Below are 27,210 nucleotides of genomic sequence, written 5' to 3' on the forward strand. Positions count from 1 at the left end.
GTGTCTGGGTAACCAGAAAAGGGCAAGGGAGGAGAAATTTTGCTGAGGGCCACTTTCAAACAGGAAGTCAGATTATTCCCAAGAACACATTTTGGGGGTTAATGATGATTGCAATCGCAGGGGTTTACATCCAAGGCTCATGAACTTTTCTTTACCCTTAAAGAGTCTGTGGAGAAATTCTTTTCTGTTTGCCATTAAGACACCTCATAAAAAAATGGAACTCAAAGTTTCAGGCCAGGGAATCTTACGACGACATGAAGCTGTAAAAATTCCAAATGTGCAATCAGCTGACCGAGGAAGCAACAAAAGCAGGCGCGCTGCAACTGTGCGCACACTTAACCATTTCGAAGTCACTCATTTGACTCATTAGTTGGCATTGATGGGGTTAAACGTCCAATCTGTTTTGACTGGGAGGGCTGTCAGCAAAATAAAAGACCATTCACTAAAATACAATCTTTCTAGGTTTAAATGAACTGGACTTTTATAGTTGTCAATAGCAAGTAATAATTAAACACTATGAAATGAATGAATGAACATTTTGGAAAAAATAAAAATATTCAACTTTGGTGTGTCATTGTGTGTTTTTCTTCATTGTAATTCCATAAATGTGTTTTTTACAAACATTTTTAATTGTATAAATTTATTTTTATTATTTATTATTAATCAAATCATAGGTTAAAATGATTTTTTTATATACGAGTGTCTTTCTATGGGAACAATCAGGTTTTAAGTCGGTCAAATTGGGGTTATTTGATTAATAAACATTTTTTAAAAAGGAGGGGTGGATAGAGATGACAGATATTCATAGTAAAATGACAAAATGTATATAAACAAAAATTGCTGTCGTTTCACACACACTGATATTGAATAGAACATCTACCCCCAATTGATGAGTGACTACATGAGTAGAGAAATCCTCATTTTCAATGTTTTGTAATCTTTGATGAACTCACCTGGCAGAATCTGCCAAATAAAAGTCGACTGCGTATCCGAAGTAGCTGCCTTTGTCACCGCTATAAATCGCCGGGTTGTCCACGTCCAGGTTGAAAGCTCCGCATTCCCGAGGTGAAGCGAGCAGGAGGCCGGCGACACACATCAACGAGCGGGCTACGAGAGCTCCAGTCCCCGGCGTCTTTGCGCGACCCGGTCCGGAGCACATGATCACGGATTCGGGTCCTCTGGAGTGGGGGAGTTAATCCGCTTGAATTGCTTTCCACTGACTAAAACTCTTGCACCTTTCGTGCTCTTTTTGGCTAATTAAACAAGAAGAAGCACCAAAAAAGCTAGAAGCGCAGCTCTCGTGTGGGCTCCAAGACGCACGCCTCTTCGGTAAAGAGCTCCAAGACCCACGCCTCTTCAGGACTGAGCTCCAAGACCCACGCCTCCTTCTCTTTCTCTAATAATCCAACTCTAGCAAGGGAGTTCCCACAAGCGGGGACCAAAGTTTGGAAGAAAAGGTGGAGCCTGTGATTCCCTGCGAGAAGAAGAAAACAGTTCATCCTCTCATTTTCTTTGTGGTACTATTTGTACTTTTGACTACAGATGAAGACTAACTATCAGGGATTCGACAATGATTAACCAGCTAAACAATGCCTCTAAAAATAAAATAAAAAAATAATTTTATTGTTTGTATCAATGATTTTATGATTGCAATATGGATATACACTGTAACTAGGGGTGTAAACAATTAATTCAGTTTGTTGATCACAATTTAAATCCAAAGTGATTACTACGAATGACGTAATGACAATTAAAATCTAGAGTGATTACAACGAAAGATGTCGATTCATATTGTGATCTTTTTATTCACTACATTTATTTCCATACTGCTTATCCTCACAAGTGTTACGGGTGGTTCATTCAAATGTAGGGATGAAATTGTCCAACTGAACTAAATTGACTATGTTATTGCATTAGGCAGTTAAATGTGAAAATAATACTAATTTAAGTCAAACAAAGCCCCTTGAATGGAATCATAACACCATTTTTAATATCAGAAAATAACATTGTCCAAATAATCTGTATTTCATCATTACATTGGTCGTTTACATCCAAGATCTTAATGTAATAATGTGACAAGTGGCTACCGTCTTTGTGGACTTTATATAATACAATTAAAGTGATTAATCATTTGCTGGTTACATTACATTATATTTTGCTTTATTTTTTATTGTTCTAAAAATACGGGCATCGGTATTAGCAAAACATCTTGATCTGGAGTAGATCAGAGGTCAAAAAGTGCAAAACACGATCAAATCAAAGATCTTTACGTGTAATATGTATCACAATTTCACAAAAGTTCCACTCATTTATTTACGGTTGCTTAGCCAAAAAAACTGTGGTACTGCAACGGCACAAGCCATTGCAGACAGACATTTACCAAAGTGTTTTATGTTATTTATTTTAGAGCAACATCCTCTAGATTGAGGCAAACGTTTGTCCAGTTCCTTTCTACCAGTCTCTTTTAAAAACGCAGGTCACAGTATACTGATTCAATATCAGATTTGAGAAAGAAAACAAACTTCAACACACCTTAAAGTGTTGCTCCTTTAAGGAAAGTAACGTGGGTTGACTTGTTTGTACATGTGAATCATATACAGGATAAAAATCTGTGTGGAACACTGAGTTCATATTTGTTTGATGACCTAACTGAACACACTTGGGACTGATGTAGTCTAATAAAGATTTGTGAGGGCCGGGAGATTTTTGGATCTCTGGTAGTGATTCACTGGACTAGCACTGTTGTGACGCTGGTCCAAAACGACTCATTGAACAGAGACCCTTGAACACTGTGCCTGGAATAAGTGACTATTACTTTACTAAAAGCCTGCAGGGGCAGAGCTGGGGGGTCCAAATTTGGCCGTATGGTAGCTGCAACATGAACTCATCCATCCATTCTCATATTTATAGCCATTCCGGAGCACCCTGACACGAGCGGCGAGTTTACTGATGGCACTAATCCGCAATGTCTGGAGGGCCCTTTCGCAGCTGTTGGGGGCCCCTGAAGTTTCCCTGTGCTAATCTGGCACGTCCCAATGTTTTTCAACGCAAAATCAAACAGACTATCTGATCAGCCTGAGCAACTGCTGTCGTTTAGGACATTCGATCACGTGACAACAATGTTTGGAGGTACAAAGCAGTCAACGTTTGGGTGAACCACATCTGCATCACAGTTGAAATGTTACTGGTTCAAATTTCAGCTTGGGTCTTTCTGTGTACAGTTTGCCTGCTATCCATATGCTCTCGTGTATGTTTCTGTAGTACCCACAGTTTATCTCGCAGTGGAAACATTTGTAAGTTATTTACATTCTTTAAATTGTGCATTGTGGGGAAGGAAAGTAGGAATGTTAGTTTAATTTATGTCTTGGTATTGACAACAGCCATACGTGTCGACTTCGGCAAATTGCTTCCCTTATTAATAATTGCAATTTCCCTTATTAGGGGATTTAGAATAACCCTACAAATGCAACGCGGCACATATTTATGCACATAGGGCGCACTGAAAAGTCAAAAATGTTCTCTAAAGTGCACAGGGTGCCTAATCTGTGTGCACTTAATTTAAGATTATGTAGATGTTGCTGTATGACACTGATAACTTGACTGTCTGGGTACATTGCTTGCTGACGCGCTATATTTTTAGAGTGAAAAGGCCGGAAGTATGAAAGGGGAATGTGTGCGCATATCATGATTAAAGCTTGACAATATTAGCAGTCGACGATGACGTTTTCGTCTCCTATCAGTGACTGAGACCATCGGGATTAGAGCCGAAATGGCTAAAACGAGATCGCTTTTACAATTAAAAAAAAAAAAAAACATTCTAAAAAAAAAATCCTGTACATATAGTTTTCATATGGCGTGCACAACTTGAAATGATCAAAAACCATATAAGATACGGGAAAAACGTATAAGTTGACAGGTATGTAAGGTACAAGTGACCAACATGTGGCCATTTGTTAGCTGGCTAAAGATAACAATTACCTCAATCTCTGTTATCAGGGTTAGTGAGAGAGTTAAAAGCATTTTTTTAAATGTGATCAATACTCTAAAAATCAACTTTGTTAACAAAGCTTTAATCCTGAGATTTGTTCAATTTGTAGATTTGTTGAATGGCAAACAAAGGAGATTAATACATCTATAGATCTATTTTCTATACCTCACAAGTGAGCTGGTGCAGGCTTTGAGCAAGAGATAGGTCACACCCTGGACTGGTGACCAGTCAATCGCACATATAGACAAACCATTCCCAATCGCGTTTACAACAATGGAAGTTAATGAGTTTTCAATACATGTTTTGAGACTTCAAATGTGATGAAGGCATCGTAATCTATAAGCGCTCATTTACTTGAGTGAAAGACGTTTCTAAAACTACCCCGATAAAGTACTCTTATGTGAAGGCATCAAACAGATTCCGACCCAGTGAGAGCAGTCTAAACAAACAGATTATTTTGTTTGTACTCCTAATTGTCTCTCTAAATGGAATGTGCTGCTTTAATCTCTTATTGTTTCACTGTTCCCATCTTTTTGAGCTTTTAAGAAGATCAGGTCTTTTTCACTATCAAACAAAAATCATTAACTTGGTGGCCCTGCTTTATTTTCAATTAGTTAGAATACCCAAGTGTGTGACAAGTTTTGTCAAGTCATTTATTATATTATACATTTATTGCCTTAGTAAAAAGGCTGGATTTTAGGGGTAGGTCTCTCCTCATTCGCCTCAGCAGGGTCTCCTATATCACTCCTGTCCTCCAATGGGAGACCTCCATACAGGAAGACTGAAGTCAAAGTTCCTCAGTAACACAAGATATGGTAAAACACCAGCACACAATGCCGCCCATTCTTGTTACTCCTACCTTGTTAACTCCACCTTGTGTGTGGCTCAGGTTTTTAACCTAGGTCTACAATATCTTGTGTGTCTTGTGTCTGTCATGCTACTGCAACCAAGACATTTCACAAATACGGGATGGAATAAAGTTCTGATCTAATCTAATAATAATTATCCTCTACTACGTCAACTGCATTTTCCATATTCCTCCATATGTGACGAATAAAGGGGTGTGGTGTTGTTCCAAGGCCTCAACTTTGGCTTTACAGCTCGGCCACTATAGCGACCCAGCTGAAAAACACACACTTACACACACACACACTTGCAGAGCAATTCACATGACTTAACACAGCTGACAATGTTTTAAAAATAGACTTGGCGCATTCGTATATGTAAATACAGTCACACAAGTGTGATAGAATGTTCGCGATAGGTCAACATAATAATAGTTCGACAAGTAGGTCATATCTCTACAAGTTTGATTTCGAAGTGTGACTTGATGTTAACATTGTACGTTCAAACTCTAGGGGGTTTCGACTGTGCTTTTTCCTGCTGTTCTTTTGCCCTTACAAGAGTCAAGAGGAAGTTTAATATCTGTTTTTGTTTGTTTTGTTTTAAAATTGCCAGGCGATGTGAAGTATTTCAAAGAAAAAGGGCTATTTGTTATTGAGGTGACGATTATTAGGGTGACGTATCCTTTGTTTTGAGTACAAATGTACTCAATGGCAGAACAAATTGTTACAGGGCTTGGGTTCGACGAGTGTCTACAGGCCTCTTAACTTAATAGGCTAAGCGTGTGAAATCTAGCCAAAAGTTTGGATCTTAAACAACAGCTTGTCAAAAACACAAACTTTGCTAACAGAGCAAAAAAGTGTTGAAATGATAAATGCCGCATAAAACACAAAAAGAAAACAAAAATATATTTACTGATCAATATGCTACATCATAAAATCTCTGTAGGGTTGGGGTCTGTGGATGAGGAACACATTAGTGCATTCTCATTTCATATCAATGTCTTATATGGGTTCAACTGTTCTTTGGCCATATAGGGTACTACATTTCAGACTGTTTGACACCCTAGACCCACAAGCTTCACCCGCACTCATTAACCCTCTTTGGTGGGCTAACACTGGTGTGTTGGGGGTCTCGAGGCAACCTGAAGCCATTTATTAGCCAACTGTTAAGTCACAGAATAAACACCATTTACTGCTGGGGTACAGAGAACAAATAAAATCCCCAAGAGTTAGCTTACAGGTTTGTACGCAACTCAGAACAATCTGGGGATTTAATGTCTGTTTGTTCCTCAAGGCCATTTCCCTTTTCCTCTCGAATCTAATGCTGACTAGCGAGGGCAATTGTTTTAATGATGGAAAATGTGGGTTTGGGAGTGGATGGGGTGGAGGGGGACACCCACACACCGTTGAGAGAATTTGAGCTTTTGGCTCAAATGGACTCTTTGGCTCAGGAACAAGACCAATCGTGATCCAAACTCTAAGCTAGTCTTCCTTAAAAACACGTATTGATTTTCCTTCCTCCTCCTGTTTCCTCATGTCTCTCCTCAGCTAGGGCAAGGCAAATGGAGCAGACAGGAAATTCCTCCAGTGTAAAAGCTTCCCGTTTCACTAAGTTCTTGTTCTTGGTCACTCTTGTCCATGCAGTCGCTCAATTCTTTTGGTATCCCTTCCCAAGTGATGCTGATTGTTCCAGACTGTGCGATATGACGCGTCAGTTGACAGATGAGTCATGATGAAACGGTGGAAGCCGTGAGTTGGCTCTGCTCACAGAACGGCCCGCCCTTTGTTTTCAACACACTCGCTTAGCAACCAGACTCAACGTGTTGGTTAAAAATGAAGAACTCAGTCTGGGGTCTTTCAGGAGGCACGTTTTGTTGTAGAAAATAATGTTGCGTGAAGAAAATAAACCAAAAAGGCTCAATTTATCAACATCGTAAAATAAATCATTACAGCTTTTGAATTTCCAAAGCTAGTTTTAAGTTAAACACCAACCAAAATTATCTGGAATAGTCTCGAGGCTATTGGGGACAAACAGTACAGATGATAGATAGGATGCATTTTCATTTAAACGTAAATCACTCATCAACCAAGAGCAAAAAAAATGTGATCTTTTGCTGGTATGCTAACTTGGAAGAATTACATCCATTTCAAGCTACTTGGCTGTTGTAGAATCATCTCTATTGCTCCACTGTATTTTAGGTTGTAGCTTAGAATTAATAGTCAAAGCTAACATCTTTGGAGTCCTCCACGTCACTCTGGGTTCGGAAAATAGTCATTTAAAAGTGGCTTTTTTTCTGTGGCTTGAACGGGCCACATTAGAGGTTTGCATGGTGCACAAGTGATGTCGTCATCACCCACCAAGTGTGAACACAAATGCGCGCACACAAAGCCTATGAATGGGTAGTATATAAAATGGCTGAGTCTCTGTGAAAAGTGCCATGGTGAAATGAATAGTATATATATAGTAGTAATTGTATGCAAGCTATTAATTTCAATAGTGCTTTTCTTCATTAACAAGTAAGCTAGAGGCAAAGCAAATGACCCTTGAAAAGTCTGGCCAATGACATCTATGGGCATATATATTCTAACCTCATTTTCACTTAGCATGAGATCACAATGAATAATGTACCATAGATCAAGCAATCTTACCACATATACACATTGTTATTTGCCAAGTTCTTCAACATGAACTGTTAATCATCTAGGCTGCAGTTGATTAAGTTTTACTTTAAAGGGGAGTACATTGGCCTTTCAAAATATATTTTTATGTAATGGGGGTTAATTATTTATCTGGCAAAAACAATGATGGCAGTTTTTGGTTAGTCAAAGAATATAAGGTTTATCTCCCATTTGTTGTTCTGTTTTGTAATAAATAGTCAGTAATAAGTGGAAGAGCCTGAAATCAAGACTGACCCAGAGTGAAAAAGTTATGTAATGGAGACACTTGCTAGCATGTTGAAGGCATGTGACATGAATTTAACTCGTGACAATTCACATAACTTCCTCCAAGTGTATCTGTTGGGAATTTATTTCAAAGTACATGGGGAAAAAAAAAACATAAAAAAACGGGATAAATAGGTAAGCCAAAAGCTAGAAACTCAAAAAACAAGCAGGCTTGGATACAGACCTGACACTGACAATGATGCATCAATAAATCTCATCTCATTTTCTGAACCACTTTATCCTCAGTAGGGTCCCCAGGGGTGCTGGAGCCCAGCCCAACTGACCCCAGGCCAGAGGCAGGGGCCAACTGATCGCAGGCAAAAAAGAAATGGGCAAACAAAGGGAACTTAAATACACAAACATGAGTTAACGAGACATGGGGAACAGGTGTGTGACACACGAAGCAGCGGATAGGCTGAGACAAATGGGGAAGCGACAACAGGTGAGTGCAATGGACAATCACTATGACAAGTTACACAAAGTGGAAAACACTCAGGAAAAAAATCTACTTTTACCAATAAATAAGCCCCCAAAAAACTCAAAACAAACATGTTTACATTTCTGCCAATGGAGAATTTACATGCATGTTTTGGCAATTTGGGACTTCAGCAATCCCCAGTGTGTTGTTTTGTTGTTGATACACGTCAACTTGAAATTTAAAATAGAAACATGAAAACTATGCAGGCATATCTGCTATCGACAAATAAACAAAGACCCCTAATCCCCCTTGGTCATTCATGGATGTTCATGAATCAACTCGCATCTGGCACCCTGGCTGTTTCACGTTTTCTTTGGCAGGCTTATTTTGCTTTTCGTGTAATGGTGTAGTACCCTCACATCCCTCGATGAGTGGTTTTGTACACGGGGGTCCGTTTTATGGAATGTGGCTGCAAAATGCGTGCATGGGTGGGTATGTCGGGAGAGGCTAGAGTACCCCCGGGTGTTGTTTTAAACATACGCAAACACACTCACAAATGCACACACACACTTAGAATTGTTGGCACATTCCCTCCAATTTGCTGTGTCTGTGTTCCCACACCCTCTCACACCCACTACCCAAATAGGTTTGAAACAGAATGGAAAATAGTGGCCCCACTTTCCCCTAAAGTTAAACTACTCGTGTCCAGACACAAACACAAACATGTTTAAGCATTGAGAAGTGTTGCCCGTCGTAAACATTGTTCTTTCTTTGTCATATTTGAGTGCCCGGTATTCTTACGTATATTATACCCACAGGAAGTCGTAAAAAAGGAAATAAAGGAAACTATGATGCATGGACAAATCGTCTTGCTGTTGTTGTGTTGTTCTTTTGTTCCTTCTTATGAGTTGGTATTAGTCATGTGGTTTTACGTCTTCATATTAAGTCGTGGGAGGCCCTGTGGGGTGAGTGGTTAGCACGTCGGCATCACAGCTCTGGGTTCCTGGGTTTAAATCCAGATCGGTCCACCTGTGTGGAGTTTGCATGTTCTCCCTAGGCCTGTGTGGGTTTTCTCTGGGTACTCCAGTTTCCTGCCACATTCTAAAACATGCATGGAAGGCTGATTGGACACTCTAAATTGCCCCTAGGTATGATTGTGAGCGTTAATGGTTGTTTGTCTCCTCGTACCCTGCGATTGGCTGGCCACCAATTCAGGGTGTCCCCCGCCTCTGGCCCGGAGTCAGCTAGGATAGGTTCCAGAAACCCCTGCTCCCCTAATGAGGATAAAGCGGTTCAGAAAATCAGAGAGAGAGAGAGCAAAATATTAAGTCGTGTGGTATTCCATTTGAACGCTCTGTCCCAGGTTACCAAATATGGTTCCCAATCCTGTAGAAGGCCATTAAGCTTATGTCACGGTGACCATTTTGGAGCGCCAACTTAAACAGCAGCTCTAATGTCAGGACTCCAGCGCAATTATTTGGCGACATATTTTTCTTCTGCCTCTGGCACGCTGCATGTTTACACAAAAAATCAACAATGTCGGGGAAATGCCACCCCTGCCTGGGATGTTAGATAGCGTGGGACAACAGACGCCCCCGCCTCTTGCTAACTACACATTTGTCAGCAACGAATATGAATGGGCTTCACGAAGGCTAGCTACATTACCGGTTCTTTTTTATAGTCTGTGTGTGACACTTGCAGGCCAGTTGTTGACGTTCAAGTGCTAGTCAAGGAACACTTGCCTTATATAGAGGTCATCCTTGGGTGTACAATCAGCCATCTATCACCTGAAGTGTGCGAGGATAAATCCAGTGCAAGTGGGAGGTCTCGCACAACATGAGGCGAGGACATCAGAGGACCCTAGGTGATTGACAGGGTAACGTCAGCAGATTCATTAAGGAACCTCCGCCAATGTCGTGTCCTCAGTCGGGATTTGGTTTCTAGACAAACAAAGTGACGCCTGAGAACAAGCGAGTGGAAGCAGACGGGAAATGAGGTGTCTTCTCATGAAAGGCTGCGAGGTCAACGGCGTTATTAGGCTTCAGATGTAAATTTGCTGAAATACGCCACATCCTCACGTGGAATCCACACCTGTTCTCTGGTCCCGTTTACCGCTCTCAACCACGCAGTTATTTGTTTAACAGTCTGGTTAATATAAGAACCCTTCGTTCTATTTTATAGCTGACCAGAGTGTATGTTTTCAATATGCAATGGTTGTGTATGCTTATTATGTCTGGTTATTTTCTAGGAGCATCAGCAATGGGTGGTCTATTCCATTATTAGCCCAGCTGGTTGAGAAAGATGTCAGCCAAAAAGAAATCCAATGGCTTTACTTGAATTAACATCACAACCTTTTGTCAAAATACTCCAAGAATCAAGAATTTCAGTACATTTGGCTTGGGTGTTGAACACCCAGGGTAAAATGACAGTGTTGGCAATTCGCTAGCTTTTGTCACAATGACGACAACAGGCCAGATTAAGAAGATTTTACTAAAAAAGCAAAATAATGATGATGCCTGATATTAACTCGTGTGTATGTTTTGAAATGTGAACGCAGATGTTGCTCAAGCTGTTAAATAATCACTAAACATGGTTTGGTGTCATTACATGAGGTAGAATCAGTAGTCTAGAGGGGGAAGAAAATAAAATGATCCGTGCAGGAATTTTTATTGCAGTTAAAAGGAGCTCAGGGATCTTTTTGGAAAATCTTTCCAGAGACGCGCTTTGCTTTCAGAACTGTCCTTAATAGTCAATCCGCTGGAGTTTACGACTTTACTCCTGGCCGCATAGATACTATTCTTTCAAGCGCCAGTTGTGGGCTATAAATAGCTTCTCTGTGATACATTCTGTCTTCACTTGAAAGGTAGGCTGATCAGGTTTGTATTCAGCATGTTCTTTCAACAATCCCAAATTTCCTGTGTTTGTGTTTAGGAATGTTGTGTTGTATGTTAGTGCGGCTGAAAAGCTCTCAGGACAAAAACAAAGTCTTGAACACAATTTAACTACCGCTCACTGTATTGTTTAATAATCATGCCCAATTACGGTCATGGCACGAATTGCATTCAACCTGTTGTGTCTTATAAATCTTCTCATGGAGGTCTTGGCAAGGGATCTTCTTCACTCTGCAGAAACGCCAAGTCTTCTCGTAGTATCCAGAGAGTGGTATAGTATTATAAATCCTAAAAGAATATTCACTGGCGGTACACCCAGAATGAAGAAATGATCTCACCGGTTGTTACATTTGTGTAAAAGCCAACCGGGACAGTGGAGGCTTGTGCCGCATTATCTCGTTTCAGGTGGTGCAAATGTTGTGTTTGGAACCAAAGCGTGACCTTATCCGACCCATCGAAAATTAAGAAGAGGAAGCTGCAGTTAGCTTTCACTTCCTTCTACCATCATGGCAACTGGAAATCTACCAAAATATAGTACATAAACACACACACACACCCTCACATTTTCACGCATTTATGGCTTTACAACGCAGCAATTTTAAAAGATTATTGTGTTGAAACTGGAAGAACTGGACTGATTGGCCAATCTTGGGAATTGGGACATGAAATCGAATGATTCATAGTGGACATTTTTTTGCGAAAAAGAACAAACTGGTCATCTGCCGGACGCTTGATGAGTGAGAGAAGAATTCTCTTGTGAGTCCTCAAAAAGTGCAGACGCTGCGCAAAGAGGACGACCCGAGCAAAGAACATGCTGCCTTATTTAGAGGAACGTTGAGAGGCAGTTTTGAGTCACAAGGCACCGGGGGGACGTTCATTAGAGGAAATGAATCAGCGTGGGAGAGAAAACATCGAGTGTTGGTGTCCATGGTCGACAGGTATTACCGTGAATGGTCAAATCGGCACACCAGTGAGACATTTTGTCTCCAGGTGTCTGGGATGAATCACAATATACTAAGCTCCTGCTCTCACTTCCCGAATGAGTGTGCTCCAAATAACAGACCACGTCAAGAAATTTGCTTTTAAAGGAACAGTGGGGAAAAGAAACAAAAACTGTAGAATGTTATTTGATAGGTCTGTTAAAGGTAAACAGTTTTACCGTCTTTAAACATTCATCGTAGATAAAAGATGTTCGATACTTTCAACGGCAAATTACCACGATTACCACACGCTACACTACAGAATCTTTCATAATAACCTTTGAGTTCATAAGGAATTTACTCAATATAGCGGTATGCTTATAAAATTGCAGTAATAAACAACCAATAGGGCGGCACGTTAGTCGAAGGGTTAGTTCGTCCGCCTCACAGTTCTGAGGTCGAAGATGAAATCCCTGATGGGTTTGCATGTTCTCTCTTTGACTGTGTGGGTTTTCTCCCGGCAATCACGTATAGGTAACTCTTAAATTCCAAAATGGAAGCTAACACTCATCTGCTCACCCCTCACACACACGTCTGCTTTCCATCAAAACTGTAACCGTTTCCTGTCGAGAATGAAATTCTTTTCCGGGTATTTTTTAAAGACAAACAAGTTATTTTGCAAAGATGAGTCAAGATGCAAAGCCTGTAATCTCCGTTTGTTGTAATTTGCCTCTTTCGTCACAATTGCTGGTCTCTGGCCTGCTCATTTCTCAACTCGTGATGTTCCACAGAAAAGCGTAAACAGTCCAAGGAGGCCAAGTCGAGATAAGTCAATCGGGAATGTTTTGTGCCAAACCCTTGAACGCTTCCAGAGAAACTCTGGAAGTTATCACTTTATAAGTTAGGGTCCTCCCAGTGATGAGAAAGAGCAACGTGACGAGCCAAATAACCTTCTTTTACTGAGGAATAGAGCCAAATGTGTCATAAAGTTACTTTTCCTAATGTTCCAGCACCATGGCGCGGCATGTTGTCATGTCTCTAATTGCTTCCATGACTCTCAGTTGTGGTGCGAGCCATACTGATGATGTTAGCCACAGGTGGAGGACAGGCCAGGCTCAGCTGGGTGGTGCTTAAGAGTAGCTCAGAGGCCGAGATGACGATGACATGGCAATGGAGAGCTGACGGCTTCTCGACTGAGGCTTCTCTTTGTTCATCGGCAACGTTATCCTCCCTTTGGCCGGTCTTTCTTTCCGCCTAGCGACCTAGCTGGCTAGCTAGCTTTGTACTTGTATTTTGTCAGAAGACAAGGACATTCCCCAGCAACGTGGTAAAGTGTAAACTAATGCGAACATGCTCAAGAGGAAATTCCATGTACGTTCCCCAGATGTCAAGCCTCACTGTTGACACCATTTTGCACATATCAGAATACCTTTTAAATGCACACATGGACTAAATCGCACATATAATGAGCCTGTTAGTGTTTCAACAAGAATAAAGTATAGCGCTGGAAGGCACAATGGGGTCGGGAACTTTTTGACATAGAGAGCCGGAAATAATTCCTCTGGTCAAATGTTGGGAGCCATACATTTCAAAGTCAAAATTCATACGTGAAAATGTGCTTTTTCAGTCGTTTCACCACTTCCAAAGTAGAAAAAGTCTCTGAATTCTTTTGACACCCTGTTTTGGTGGCCAGCCAATCGCAGGGCACAAGCAGACGGACAACCATTCACACTCACACCCATACCTAGGGGCAATTTAGAGTGTCAAATTAGCCTACCATGCGGGCTCAGGTCTCTTATTAGTGTTAGTTAGTTTCCATATTTTAGTGCAGACCCATATGCACTCATCAACAGAACCACATGTGGCTCCCGAGCCATAGGTTCCATACCCCTGATGTAGACCTCATCTCAACACATTTCGGTCTAAATTAACTGAATTGAACAGCATCGGTATTTCCCAAAATATTTTTATCAATATTTGGTATTTATTTCTAGTTTAAAAAATCATTATCATTGCAACCAAATCATTTTTAAATTTAGTGTTAGACAAAATACTTATTATACACCAAGGGTCACAAAGTCCAGTCCTCAAGGGCACCATTCCAATCCAACACACCTGAATCAAATAATCAGGCCTGTTATCAGGCTTCTGGACAGCTTGCTGATGAGTTAGTTGATTATTTCATTCAGGTGTGCTGGAGGAGGGATCTATGGAAAACACAAATGACCATTACAACATTTTTTTAAATGGCATTCAATTGGAACATGGAATGGCAAAACTCCAAACAAGTTAGGAAGGACTTTGATTAATAGTAATGCACAATAGTCTTACAGCACATTGTCAAATGATGACCTCACAGTCGGCTGGAATGTTTACGACAATGATCATTTTGTACTCTGCAGGCAACTTGTGCTATTTGTCTCCACGGTTTGTCAGCGAGGGAATTCAAACGTGCTCGCAGTTAACTCTTTAAATTCCTTTTACAGCGCATGAGGTATCAGTTATCACTCCTCCCCAATCTTTAAACCCCAAGTTTTTGTGGAAGCTTCATGCCTGGCAGGGCCCTGAAAATGGCCTCAGATGGAGAATAAGTCCTCATCACGCATTGGGCGGATCCGACGCCCCAAGAAATCCATTGCGATGGAGATGAAAATATGTGGCCAGACAGACAAGAATGTCTGAATTTGCCAGAAGGTTTGACCTTTGTTCAGTTACAATACGCGCTCTTATCTTGTTCACATTTCTTAACAGTTCTACAAAGAGGGCTTTTTAAAGTTTGTTGATATAAGTAGCTGTATTGAAACATTTAAACTACTATGTCTACTGCATTTTTTTAATAGAAACACACTCCCTTACCTAAAAATAAAAAAAATATTGTTGGATTTTCCATTTGAGACCATAAAAGAGATTTGACTTTAAAGTTTTTACTGAACTCAGCTAATGGCTGAAAAAAAGTCAGATTAACAAAACAAGATATTTGAGGAATGCTTTTGATTTTTACCTCCGTCACTTTGTGAAACGAATAAAAACAGACAGATTTGTTTTTAAGGAAATATATTTAGCAGTTGAAAGAATTGACTTACTTATTCCTCATATTATCGTCCTTTATCCTTCTTCCAAACCATTTCCTGTTCCGTTTGATCCGTCTCGGAATTTTTCACGTTGCCTGCAAACGCTTAAACTTAAGTCAACACGCCAGTAGGAATCAAACACAAATCTGTTACACTATCCGACAAGACTAATCTTAGGAGTTGGTGACAAAGTGCTGCCTCCATAAATGAAAATTGACATTCCAGACTGTCTTCAAGTGCTCTTCACAGCTGTCATTTGTTGTCGTAGTTGTTTTTGCCCTGACAATGATAGCGCACTCACCCAAAGAAAACACAACTTGGGGTCTTCTCATTTACGTTGGGTACTAAACACAGCGTCAAAGCGGCGATGTCACGTACACACAATGGAGTCGCAACGTTCTCGGAACCGATACAAGCAGCTGCGGTCCCAAACACAACATGAAAGGATAACGCGTGGCTTTAAACGCATCATCAGCAAACAAAGGAGACCCTCAGGTGATTCCATTAAGAGCACGTTGATACACCTGCTGGCAAAGAGGCGGAGCTCAGTGCTTAAGTCTGTGATTAGTAGCATTTTAGGGAGCAGAGGCGTGACCTCGCTTCCTCGGGTGAGTGCTTGCACTCTGCAGGGGCTTGACGGAGGGGCCCGAGACTGCCGTCACATGCTGACACACTACGATGGTCTGTAATTTACTGAGGTTAGACACGGGCCAGAGGGAGGTGGGATTTGTGTGTGTGTGTGTGTGTGTGTGTGTGTGTGTGTGTGTTTGTTTGTGTGGGAGGGCAGAAGTCTTCAATTACATGAAGTATCTCAGTTAGTGCTTTTAAGAGCACCTTAACATCACCCATTGTGCATTTTTAATTTCATAAAGCGCTGTGGGACAATGCATTGGTGTATGGTCATAAAACACCAAAGAAAATTGAAGGAATGACATTTTTAGGGCAAGAAATCAAAATGTTTGACAGCACTTTTCAAAGAAAGAGAAAAGAAATCATCTTCAGAATTGAATTGAATTGTCATTATGTAAGTATAATGAGAACACTGTACCGTTAATACTTAACTGGACCAAATGAGGATGTCGTGATGGTCCCTTTTTTTTAAGTTCTTTAACCGCCAAGCATTTCTCGTTCTTGGTTTTCACTGCAAAATGGGATCCAGCAACGGAATGGCGACTGGCATTGTTCAAACCAAAACCGTAGTCCCCTTCTGTGTGATCCCAGTTGAAGTCTGGTGGGAAAAGAAACACATGTCACGGAAGTGCTGAACCATAATGTTTTCCTTGGAAACAGCTGGGGCGTGGGATGGATCCAGTCTTGACCTTCTGGCTCCCAATACATCGTCTGCATGGCTACCACTTTGTGCTGCTCAGGTAAGAAGAAATCAAGTATCACATGACTTGGTTCAAAATCAACCAAATTTGCCATGGACAATATCATACAGCAAACAACAGCATACCAATGTTTCATAATAAGTACTAATACTACAGTGGAGTGGATTAAGGTATATATTTTTCATTTTAGGGGGGAAGAGAAATCAAATATGAATTAGACTATCAATATTACTTTAGTAACCACGCAAACTAAATATTAAAAAAATATATGGTGAGAATCCCTATTTTTTTAACAAGAATTATTAAAATCAACGTGAATAGGTCAAAGTGAACATACATATCAATATATAGTGCCGAGTGATATATATTTTACAAAAATGTTAGTAGATGTTTCATCATCATAATTCCTTCTATCGCCATTGTAAAAATATGGCCACTATTGAATTAAATTAAAAAAATAAACATATATATGAGTTGGTGACTACACTTTGCCAATAGTTTTACAATGGGAAATAAGGGCCCACAAACAAAGACAAAAATGCAATTAGGAACTTTTTTTTTTCTCCCCCAACAAATGTTTAGATATATAAAAATTTGGGGCATATTGTTAAAATTATTTAAAATGGCCTACTGTGATATATTTTTTTTAGGAAAATATAAAATGATCTCTACACAAATGCTACTAAGAAAACAGTTTTTCTTTGAAAAGACAATATGTGAATACCCCATTTGTGAAGAAGAAACATGAACTGTATGTACTATGTTTTGCCATTTTTATCCCACAAGTAAAAGTTGAATAATGCAGTTGGGCGGTGGGAAACGTGTTCACAAAATCCAGTTTAACATTCCACAGCCTTAAAGAACTCCTCACTAGCAATAAACTGTTATCTGTTAGCGCTCCCAAATGCTTACAAACATGGACATCGGCTGACAGATGCAAAGCTTCCATGAGCCAAAACACCATCTGATGTCTTCTGCGTAAATCCATCCCATCTCTTAAAGGGGATGTTAGGAGTCCTCTTTTTTCAACTCCCCTAGAGATTGACCATAAATAAGCCTTTCCACTCAACTGGGATGTGTAATTAATTTCCAGGAATGCTTTTGCGACCGTGGCCGTGTCTTTCTACGCCGTCAGCTGCTGCTGCCGTTACCCAAAGCGCAACCCGAGATTTTCAGTGCAAACTGAGATGGAAATAAATATCCATCTGAAAGTTCTCATTTTTCATTTGCAATAAAAGCTACACAAAACAGAGCAGAAACGATAATATTTGACTGCCGCGCTTGATCTTTTTCATGACCGCTGTTACATTGAAAAAATAAAAAAATATATATATTCTCAAGTAGAAAATAATCGGTGATCTTTGTGTTGTTTCGTGAAAAAAAAAGACGAATTTTCACACAACAACATAGCAAGTCTCACTTTCACCCAACACTGTTTTCACAGGTACAACAGTGGAACAGGAAATGAGGCAAGGCGTTTAGAACGTGTATTGTTTGCACAGTATGCTGGGAACACGACCTGTTTTGCCTGCAAAGTGCAAACAACTGAGATGTCAGCAATAAGGTATTTGCTAAATGTACCATGATGGCAATTTAAGACTTTTTACATGATTCTGACTGAGCATCCATCAGGGAATAAGACACATGGACAGGATGTCGTCCCACTTCCTTTCCCAGATTCCTCAAATGTTGTTTTGCACTACTTAACACTTGTTTTGTTGGACAAAGAAGGGGATCATAAAAGTGGGCTCAAATACTATCTATCTATCCTCCATAGCACACCTCTCATCTCATTTTTGGGGGTGGGGTGCTGGAGCCTATCCCAGCTGACTTCAGGCCAGAGGCGGGGCACACCCTGAATTGGTGGCGAGCCAATCGTAGGGCACAAGCACACAAACAACCATTTACGCTCAAACACTCATACCTAGGGGCAATTTAGAGTGTCCAATCAGCCTACCATGCATGCTTTTGGAATGTAGGAGGAAACCGGAGTACCCAGAGAAAACCCACGCAGGCCCGGGGAGAACATGCAAACTCCACACAGGTGGACCGACCTGGATTTGAACCCAAGTCCCCAACTGTGAGGCTAACACTCTCACCATTCGCCTTTTGCATTCTTGTACTTCTCAATAGCTTCTGTGGCTTTTCTTTGGGTAGTCCCCGTCATAAATTGAAGACATTCACATGTTCCTAGGTGTTATCCGTCAATATATATGTAGTAGTTTTCTACTCCAAGGTGTACCTAGCCCACCTTTTGCCAAAAGTCTGCTAGGATAAGCTCAAGTTCACCCGTGACCCCAAGGAAAAGCGGATTTTATTGACACCGCACGTAGGAATACGATATCACAATTCAACCGTTGACCTTTGGAGCCATGCTGAAAGCCATCTGGGAAACTAAAAGTCAGTTTGGGGGGGTAAAGTGCCAAAAAATACACATCAAAGTATTTCATCTTAAAGCCTCCTCAGAGGTTCATCAGGAGGAATGTACAGTTTCCGCCTCTGGATCGCAAGGAAGTGAAGTCATTCCCTTTAAAATGGAGTACATTCACATAGTGTACGGTTGCCCACCGCTGTTAAATGTGCGGGGGGCCCGCTGTGAACACATTCACATCCTAGGACACTAACGTCAGGCAAAGGGCCAGACACTGAGCTAATGGGATGGTTTTTATTACTGAGCTTCAAGCTATATTCTCCAAGTCGTTCGAGGTGGGGGCAACATAAAAAAAAAATAAAAAAATATAAAAATAATGGTATCATTGTAGCAGGACTACTATTGGGCCTTAGCTCAAGTGTGACGACACTTGAAGAAAACACTGGCTGCAGCAAGTCTTCACTGCCCTCGACTGGCAACAAAGAGTACTGCATTCGAATGAAGCCAAAAATGAGGTCATTTGGTCCATTAAAGTGTGTCAAAATAAAATACAGATGATGAATTTATATTTCCTCTCTTGGTCTCTTAATCAAATAACTCGAATGTAAATTAGTCATGGACTGATATTGATTGCCAATTAGTTTAATAATATTGCAAAAAAGTCAACATTGAAACATTGTTAAGTAAACAGACGTGTAATGTGGTCCATCGCAGCCAATTAGTTCAGATTTACATATATTTTCATTAAATGAATTCAGTGGACACTTTATGAGGCAATATTGAATTCATTTTAATGCCACTTGACTTTTTTTCTAACTAAAAATTTAAATAAATGTAACAATAGTTAAAGCAAAATGCAGGAGCAGATTTAAAACTCAGGTGTTTTGCACATCTCCCTCCTCCAACACACCTGAATTGAATAATTAGGCTCGTCATCAGACTTCTGGAAAGGTTGCTGACTTGATTATTTGATTCAGGTGTGCTAGAGGACCAGAATTGGTGAGCCTTAATTGAACATACCAGGGCAAGTGACTGAAATTTAAACAAAAATAAATGACTGTTTTATATCATTTTACTTTTCATAGAAATACACAACAGCTGCTGTCCCACACAATAATGTTGTTTTGAATTATTATAATGTCATTGCATTTAACTCTGAGATAGAATGGTCATTTAATTAAATTGATAAATTAAGATGTGGGTACCTGGTGGTTCAGGAGTCAGTTAGCGCGTTGGACTCACAGTTCTGGGTCGAGGGTTCGATTTCAGGTGGGTCCTCACTGTGTGGAGTTTGCATTGAGAAAAACATGACTTGACCTACACAGTGTAGAAATGATCATTCAGTTATTTTTCTTAAATGTGCACTTTATTGTTTTTTTAATACAAAAAAAATGATGATTTTGTCCACTTTTAAGGAACAGTTTGACGAGAGAGAGGCTCTTCCGGCTCTTTTAGGGGTGTTGCCAGCCAGCATTCCAACAAGCACACTTATCTTTCGCACACTCGTACGTTTACTTGTGCTGTGGTCCCAGATAATCGCCATGGCAAACATTTAAAGTCTTGTGCGCCGAAAGTGAGGCCACAAAGACAAGTCATCCTCTCAAGAGGCTGAAGACCACCACTTTGGTGGAAATCGCTTGGAGTGAGACAAAAAAAAATTCTAAGCAAAAGGCATACGTTTTGGCACATCCAAAATAAAAGATGATTTTAGTGTTGGCTTGGATTTTTTAAAAAGATATTTAAATAGCGAAAAAGTTAAAAAGTCACAGACAAAATGTTCATAAGTAGCACTAGAAACAAAATGTTCATAAGTAGCACAATAAATCATCGCAATCTCATTTTTTGACCTCATGGGTGAAGAGAAATCTTTCACATGAGCACACCAGCCCCAAACATATTTCCTTAATAATATGCTTAACGCTGCCCTTATATACAGAACATCAATGGACACATATGTAGGTACAGACACTTATCAAGCTGCATCAAACAATGTCCCATTTTTCTTTAAATGCTCTTTTCGTCATTGTTATAAATCTCTTCTTTCGGAGATGGTGCAAAAATTTCAGTTGTTACACAAAACTAGTATAGATAGATATAGAAGTCGATTATTCGTGTGCGGGGTTTAGCTGACTGAAACGCAAAAATCTGAACCCGTGTGATTACAAGTCGACATTCTCCAACACACACACCACTCACACACACAGATGTAATAATATCACAGGCATTGCATGACTACACAAAGACGAGCAAAGGCATTCTGGCTATGGCCGCCAAACAAACGCTCGTACAGTACATGAGAAAACAAGTATTTTCCAGGATTATTAGGTCAGTTTACGCCGTCATTTGGCTTGACTGTTGCGTTACAGTTTAGCGATGCCGCTCATTTTTTTTTCTCTTGGATTCCTCCAGAGTGAGCAAGTAGGATCTTCCCCTACATTTTTTTTTTTGTTTTTGTTTGAATAAGGCCGTGTTCGCTACCCCAACGCAATTCAAGAGGATAGTCAGGCGACTGCATACCGTGACATATCATTGGGTGATCTCCGCCATTGAAAGAGAGATGGACGCGGAATGTCTTATTACTTCTCAGACGTGATTTGTGCAAAATATCTGCAGGGAAGCTACGACTAATCATCAGATGGAGGCGGGTCTGACGTCACCGCATTTTCCTCTCCAGCCTCTTGGGGGAGCTCTGATTGGTCACTTCGCTCGTGCCCTCCTGCGGCTTCTTGGACTTCCTCCCCCGTCGGCTCAAGGGCGGAGCACAGTTGGTAGTAGTGAAGAGGGGCGGAGCCACCGAGGTCAGCCGGACTCTCCTCTTCTTGGTTAATGCAGACCACGGCAGTGCCGGTTGGGAACGGCCCCTGCAGGAGAACTTCCTCCACCCGCGGCTCCTCGGCTCTCCTCTCCTGCTCCTCGGCGCTCTGCAGGTGCAATACGGCCGTTTCGTTTTCCCGCTCGAGGATGTCCTCCTCACGCGCCTCATTCTCTTCCGGGCGCGGGGACGGGGGGCAGGTGGAGAACGGGGAAGGCACGTGCTCCGACTCGGCATAAGTCTCCCCGGGGACTTGTAACAGCAACCTTCTTTTCTCCAAGTCCAGCTTCATGATGGTGTGAAGGTAGTGCGTTCGGACCCGCAAGGGGTTAAACTCGACGCGGCCCGCTAAATTGCCACAACCATCTCTGGAGCACCCGCATGGGAAGGACATTCTATCCACCTGAAGAGGGGAGGCGGACACATGCTTCAATCTGGGTTGACACACTGGATAGGTCCAGGTTCACATGTCAATAAAAAAAGAGGATTTTTTTTAACTTTAATTTTCTGATTTACAACTTGGCGGCCCATTGTGGAGTGGTTAGCATGTCGCCCTCACAGCTCTGGGGTCTGGATTCAAGTCTAGCTCATCTAATCCATATGAATAGTGATCGAAAGGTCACGACCGGGTCCCCCATACCATATTATCACGCTTTCTTTTCATCGTTTGGCTGGCCCCGTGACTGATACTCAAGTATATTTTTAGAAATACAGCTTTCATTTTGCGAAAAGCTGTCATGCAATTCCAACTGTAAAATCACCACAATCTTAACATGCCGGATGAGTCCAAGTACGGGACTTTGGAGAATGAAATTTGTAAGGTGAGCGAGTACGTTACCTGGCATTTGATGCCAGCCTGGCTGCAGCCACAGTGGCGAGGGTCGCAGAAGAGACGGCAGTCGCAGCCGCATTCCTCCCGGGACAGGCGGATGGTTCGGAGCTCCGCTTTCTCCCGGGCGTCGATGCGAGCGATGCCGGATGCTCGCAGGAGGGCTCGGCGCCGCTTGGTGGGCAGCGGCTGGAGAAAAAAGCAGTCGTCCACCTCTACAGCGTCCACGTCCAGGTCCTCGTCTGACACGTCGTCCAGGGTGAGCAGTTCGGCTTGGGCGCACTCGACCGTGCCATTCCGGGTCAGCTTAACGAGAAAACCGGTTGGAATTAAGAGCGTATATAAAAAGGGAGCAGATAAAATAAATATAGTTTTAGGAAAAAGCCATGCGACTGCCGCTGCAAATTCTTTGACACTCTCTTTTGAAATAAATGAATTTTGTGCATGTCGTCTTTTTATGCATATAAGCCTTACCCTCAATTCAGTCATCATTTTGTTTTGTCCGACAAATGCGGCTTATATGCGAGTAAATAAAGTACCATGTTCCAATTGTCACTGTCTGTCGTTCCCTTGCAATTATCTTTTTTTTTTTTTGGCAAAGTGAATTTTCCCCCACAAGGCTTAGCAAGCGGTGTGATTTTTCTCGGAAATAGTTGTATTGTCTCTGCGGTGGGTGCTGTGAAAACTAAACGCGTCTTTCTAACATAACAACACCACAACGCTTTCAAACAGATGTATTAAAATGTGTGAAGACTTCCAGCATGCTGACAATTACTTTCCTCCAAAATAACATCAATACAGATCTTCAATTAGATGGGAATTGCATCTGAGTGTGACAAGTGATCAATCCATGCAGTTGTATGAAATCAGAGTTTCAAGCCACTATTCCTTCTTCTCTTTTTGCCTACATTTGTTGGCTTGCATGGCTTTTCTCCGGGTACTCTGGTTTCCTCCCCCATCCCAAACACATGCATGCGAGACTAGCTGGTTGAACACTCTAAAATTGCCTGTAGCTGGGATTAGTTGTCCTTTGTCTCCTTGTGCCCTGCGATTGGCTGGCCACCAATTCAGGGTGTCCCATGCCTGGTGTCCGTAGTCAACTGGGATAGGCTCCAGCACCCCCCGCAAATGATAAAATAAATGAACGAATAAATACACCCCACCAAGTCCGAGTTATATCAGTTTTTTTTCCATTTCATTGGGCGTTTTTTTTTTTGGGCTAGTGCGACTTATAAGGAAAAATAAGGCATTTTACCTTCAGTTTTCTTGCGTTAAGCTTCTCCTGGCGCAAGTGCTGGCGTAAGGTGTGTCGGTGACTGCTCTCCTGCTCCCGAGCAAACTCGCCCAGGGTGTAGTGGCGGATAGACGAGTGGTTGTGGGCCATTCCCAGCGAGCTGCCACCTTGGCTGGGCACGCTGGTGAAGCCCTGCCTCCGTGGGAAGTAATACACCGTCACCGCATCGAAACGCACCCGCTTGCCTCGCGGCGACAGCTTGTGTCGTCGGAGGATCGATGTGGCTGAAGAGAAGAAAGGTTTGGGGATGAAAGTGGACCATGCTTCTTTTCCCGTACTGTTTTTTGTTTTCATTCTTACGGGTGAATTCAGTCCTGGAAGGCGGGTTGAGGCTGTCGCAGCTGTCGGCGCTGTCGCTACTGGAGATATCATCGTCGGAGTCTTTAGGTGTAGAAAAGAGAGAGCCGTTGTCCACCTCTTCAAATCGTCGTTTCAGGCTGAGGGATGAAACTGCCTCCATGGAAACTGTGTCTGAGGGGACAGAGAAGCGCGGGTGAGCACCAAGGCAAAAAATATTAATAATAATAATTTTGCTGAGCATATTCATAATAGGCTGGTTAAACACTCTAGTTAGCTGGGATAGGCTCAAGCAACCCCACGTGAGGATAAGCGGTTCATAAAATGAATGAATATTTATGCAGTTTGAGGACAATAAGTGCAGCGTGCAAAAAGTAGAAAAGTAGTAGTATGTATTTTTTTTCTTCTCTGACCAACGACAGGCTGTTATGTTTTTTTAGGCTATAATTCTCTAAAAAAAAACTGTGATGTAACCAAATGGCCACTTAGGCAATTATTCTCCATTTTACTATTATTACTTTGATGTATCTTTGTTCTTGGTTTCTCATAAAATGAAAATATACTCTCCAAAAAAATGATACCTATATTGTTTTTTTTCTTGTTGATTTTTTATTTTTAGGCTGGAGCGACTTATAGCCTGAAAAATATGGAAATATGAATTATTAGGATACATTTAACAAAAAAACAAAATGCAGTACACAAAGACACTGTTGAGAGGACGCTCTACATTACTAAACCACTAATGATAAAAATAACAGCGTGAATAGCAAGAACAGGTCCATTTGTCTATCTTTTCCTTTCCACGACTTTGGTTACTGAACTACTTCTGCCTACAAAACACCTTTGCAAACTGCAAGTGGAATTACATTTTAACTTTGACGAACTGGATGTACAGTAACGAAACCTAGTCTGCATGCCTATTCATAAATCATTTCGGAGTTGAATTAGAGTGTTCCACATTACATGACAAAAAAATGTCATCCTTTTGCACCTTTTGAGCTTAAAATATGCTTGTAAAAAATTATTAACAGTGTTTTAGAGCCATGGCGCGCTTTTCCTATGCTGACATTCCTTTACATAAGCCTTGAGACGAGGTCGGACAGAAACCACAGAGATACAATAGGATATGCTTTTGTGTTGTCTCGGTTCTTCGTTCAAAAAGATACAAATGCCTGTAACAATAGTACAAAGAAGGATGACAGAATAATCAATGCAGGAGGCAAAATCCTTCCATGACGGATTGGTGGAGACGACTGGGAAGGAGGGCGGTTTGACCCTAAAGGGATTACACTTCAAAGAGGGAAACGTGTCATTTGTGGGGAACCATTCCTCTAACTTTTCTGATATTCTTTAATTGTAGGTGGTGACAATGTGAATTTGGAGCCGATTATTTAGTTTTTGAAATTATTTTGTACCAGTATTTGAAATTGGGTGGTGTCCCACCATCATGTTAAGTGGAGTATTGCAACAAAAGACATAGCAGAACTGGTATTTATAGTCATTGATAAGTTCAGCCATATTTTTTTAACTTATGAAGGAATCAGATTTGAAAAATCTGTAGTTTCCTTTACTTAAAATAAAGTGCATTATGTAAAATTGACCATACAAAAAAATACTGAACTATTAATTCATTATTCATTCATTTTCAGAAAAAAAAGGAAGTTCAAGGATAACATGCCAACTCCAACCAAAAAGGTCCAGACGTGGGATCGAATGCGATTGGCTGGCTACTAAATAGGGGAGTCTCCCACATCTGGCCCGAACTCAGCTGGGATAGGCTCCAGCACCCCCGCGACCCTAGTGAGGAGGATAGAGCGGCTGAGAAAATGGGATGAGATGAAAGAAATTAGTTGAGGATTTTGCACAGACTTTTTAAGATTTTGATGTGTCACAATTTTGGCAATAGTTGATCCATAGCCATGTAAAATACTATTGACATTTTAAATAAAATGCAAACCAAATAGATTACTGTAAAGCAACCTAGTATTGCAGCATTGTTACCGCATTTAAACCCCCTGGGGAAGCTGTCAGGAAGTGTGCAGTAATCATTCACTGAATTTCCGAGTGGAATGTCCTGTGTCGCCCTTTCCAACCCACTCAGAAGCTTTTCAAGTTAAAACACGTAGTTAGCAATATTAAATACGGAAAGATCAAATTATGTTATTACACGTCGGTTTGTGAACCTTATCCCCGATTGACACCAACCCATAACCTATTCATAAAGGATGAATAGTCCGCATGGATGCTGATAATGACGGTGCAGTTCAAAGAACATGAAACAGGATTAGCATTGTACCACTGCGAGGTTTTCTGTCGATATTAATTGACTTTACAAATGCTAACACGTGAAGACAGTATTAGGTTCGTAGTAAATAAACAAGCCTTTTTTTCTTACCTGGGTGATAAATATGGAGCTTGAATACAAGCAACTCGTGCGTCCTTTCAGATCATGGATTATTTTAAACACCCGTTTCGACTCCTTTGGGGTGTTTTGGCCAGCAACCCTGGCTTTTAAAGTGGTTGTCTATGCGCAGCACTTCTTCTGGGTGACTGGATGAGGCTACTTGGGCTCCATAGTCATTGTTCAAAAGAAGGGGGTGCTGCTGCTGGTGGTGGTGGTGGGGAGAGGGCGAGCCGCAGCCCTTTTCAGGATAGACTTTAAAGGACATTTAAATGGACAGGCGGTCACGTTTCATTTCGGCGTCGAGTGACAATTTTTCTTACCGGGTTAAAAGTGTTTTCTAGTTGTTTACAGAGGGCGTTTAAATGGAGAAAAGCCGCTGACATCTAGTCTTGGGTGGTTTTTCGTCCTCTACTCAACCCCCCATCGCCGCTCGCACACTCACGGAGCAGGGAATGGTCCACACTGCCGAGTTTTCGGTTGCTGACGCAGTACCCTCGTGGGCGACTTTTGGGGCGAGAAGATGTTGCTCTTTGAGCCGGTCTCGCCGCCCCGGCCGGCACCGGTCACGATGATTTAACAATGGCAGAGCAAAATTCTTCACTGCGGCCGTATATATAGTTGGCGTGACGTCACATGCAGCCTTTGCGCCCAAGGAATTATGGGATATTGTGTGTTAGTGGTATTTCTTTGTTCAACTGTTTTTTTTTAAACCCTTACTGGTTTGGCAATATAAAGAGAAAAACAATGTCGTTCAGGTCCAAAAACTCCTTTCTGGGAGATTTGTATGAGTTAAATG

General features: G+C 41.3%; 2 protein-coding genes across 2 annotated transcripts in view; both read right to left on the minus strand.

Annotated features, from left to right (window-relative positions):
• The window catches only part of itga5 (integrin, alpha 5 (fibronectin receptor, alpha polypeptide)), a 41,406-nt gene extending 33,283 nt beyond the window's left edge, over window positions 1–8,123 (minus strand). Inside the window, exons 1-2 of the mRNA XM_077712362.1 lie at window positions 7,961–8,123; window positions 954–1,474 (exon numbers count right to left, since the gene is read on the minus strand). Coding sequence (XP_077568488.1) covers window positions 954–1,159 — 206 coding nt within the window. The 5' untranslated portion in view covers window positions 1,160–1,474; window positions 7,961–8,123. The remainder of the gene's footprint in view (window positions 1–953; window positions 1,475–7,960) is intronic.
• An 11,999-nt stretch (window positions 8,124–20,122) lies between these two features.
• Window positions 20,123–27,008, minus strand: csrnp2 (cysteine-serine-rich nuclear protein 2). Its single transcript, XM_077727647.1, has 6 exons — window positions 26,735–27,008; window positions 26,406–26,666; window positions 24,014–24,184; window positions 23,675–23,937; window positions 22,429–22,725; window positions 20,123–21,993 (listed from the first exon to the last, which is right to left on the minus strand). Exons 3-6 carry the CDS (start codon window positions 24,171–24,173, stop codon window positions 21,403–21,405), a joined length of 1,311 nt encoding a protein of 436 aa, XP_077583773.1. The 5' UTR covers window positions 24,174–24,184; window positions 26,406–26,666; window positions 26,735–27,008; the 3' UTR covers window positions 20,123–21,402.
• Window positions 27,009–27,210: the final 202 nt, after the last annotated feature.

The sequence above is a fragment of the Stigmatopora nigra genome, chromosome 1, assembly GCF_051989575.1.
Source record: "Stigmatopora nigra isolate UIUO_SnigA chromosome 1, RoL_Snig_1.1, whole genome shotgun sequence".
Classification (NCBI taxonomy): domain Eukaryota; kingdom Metazoa; phylum Chordata; class Actinopteri; order Syngnathiformes; family Syngnathidae; genus Stigmatopora; species Stigmatopora nigra.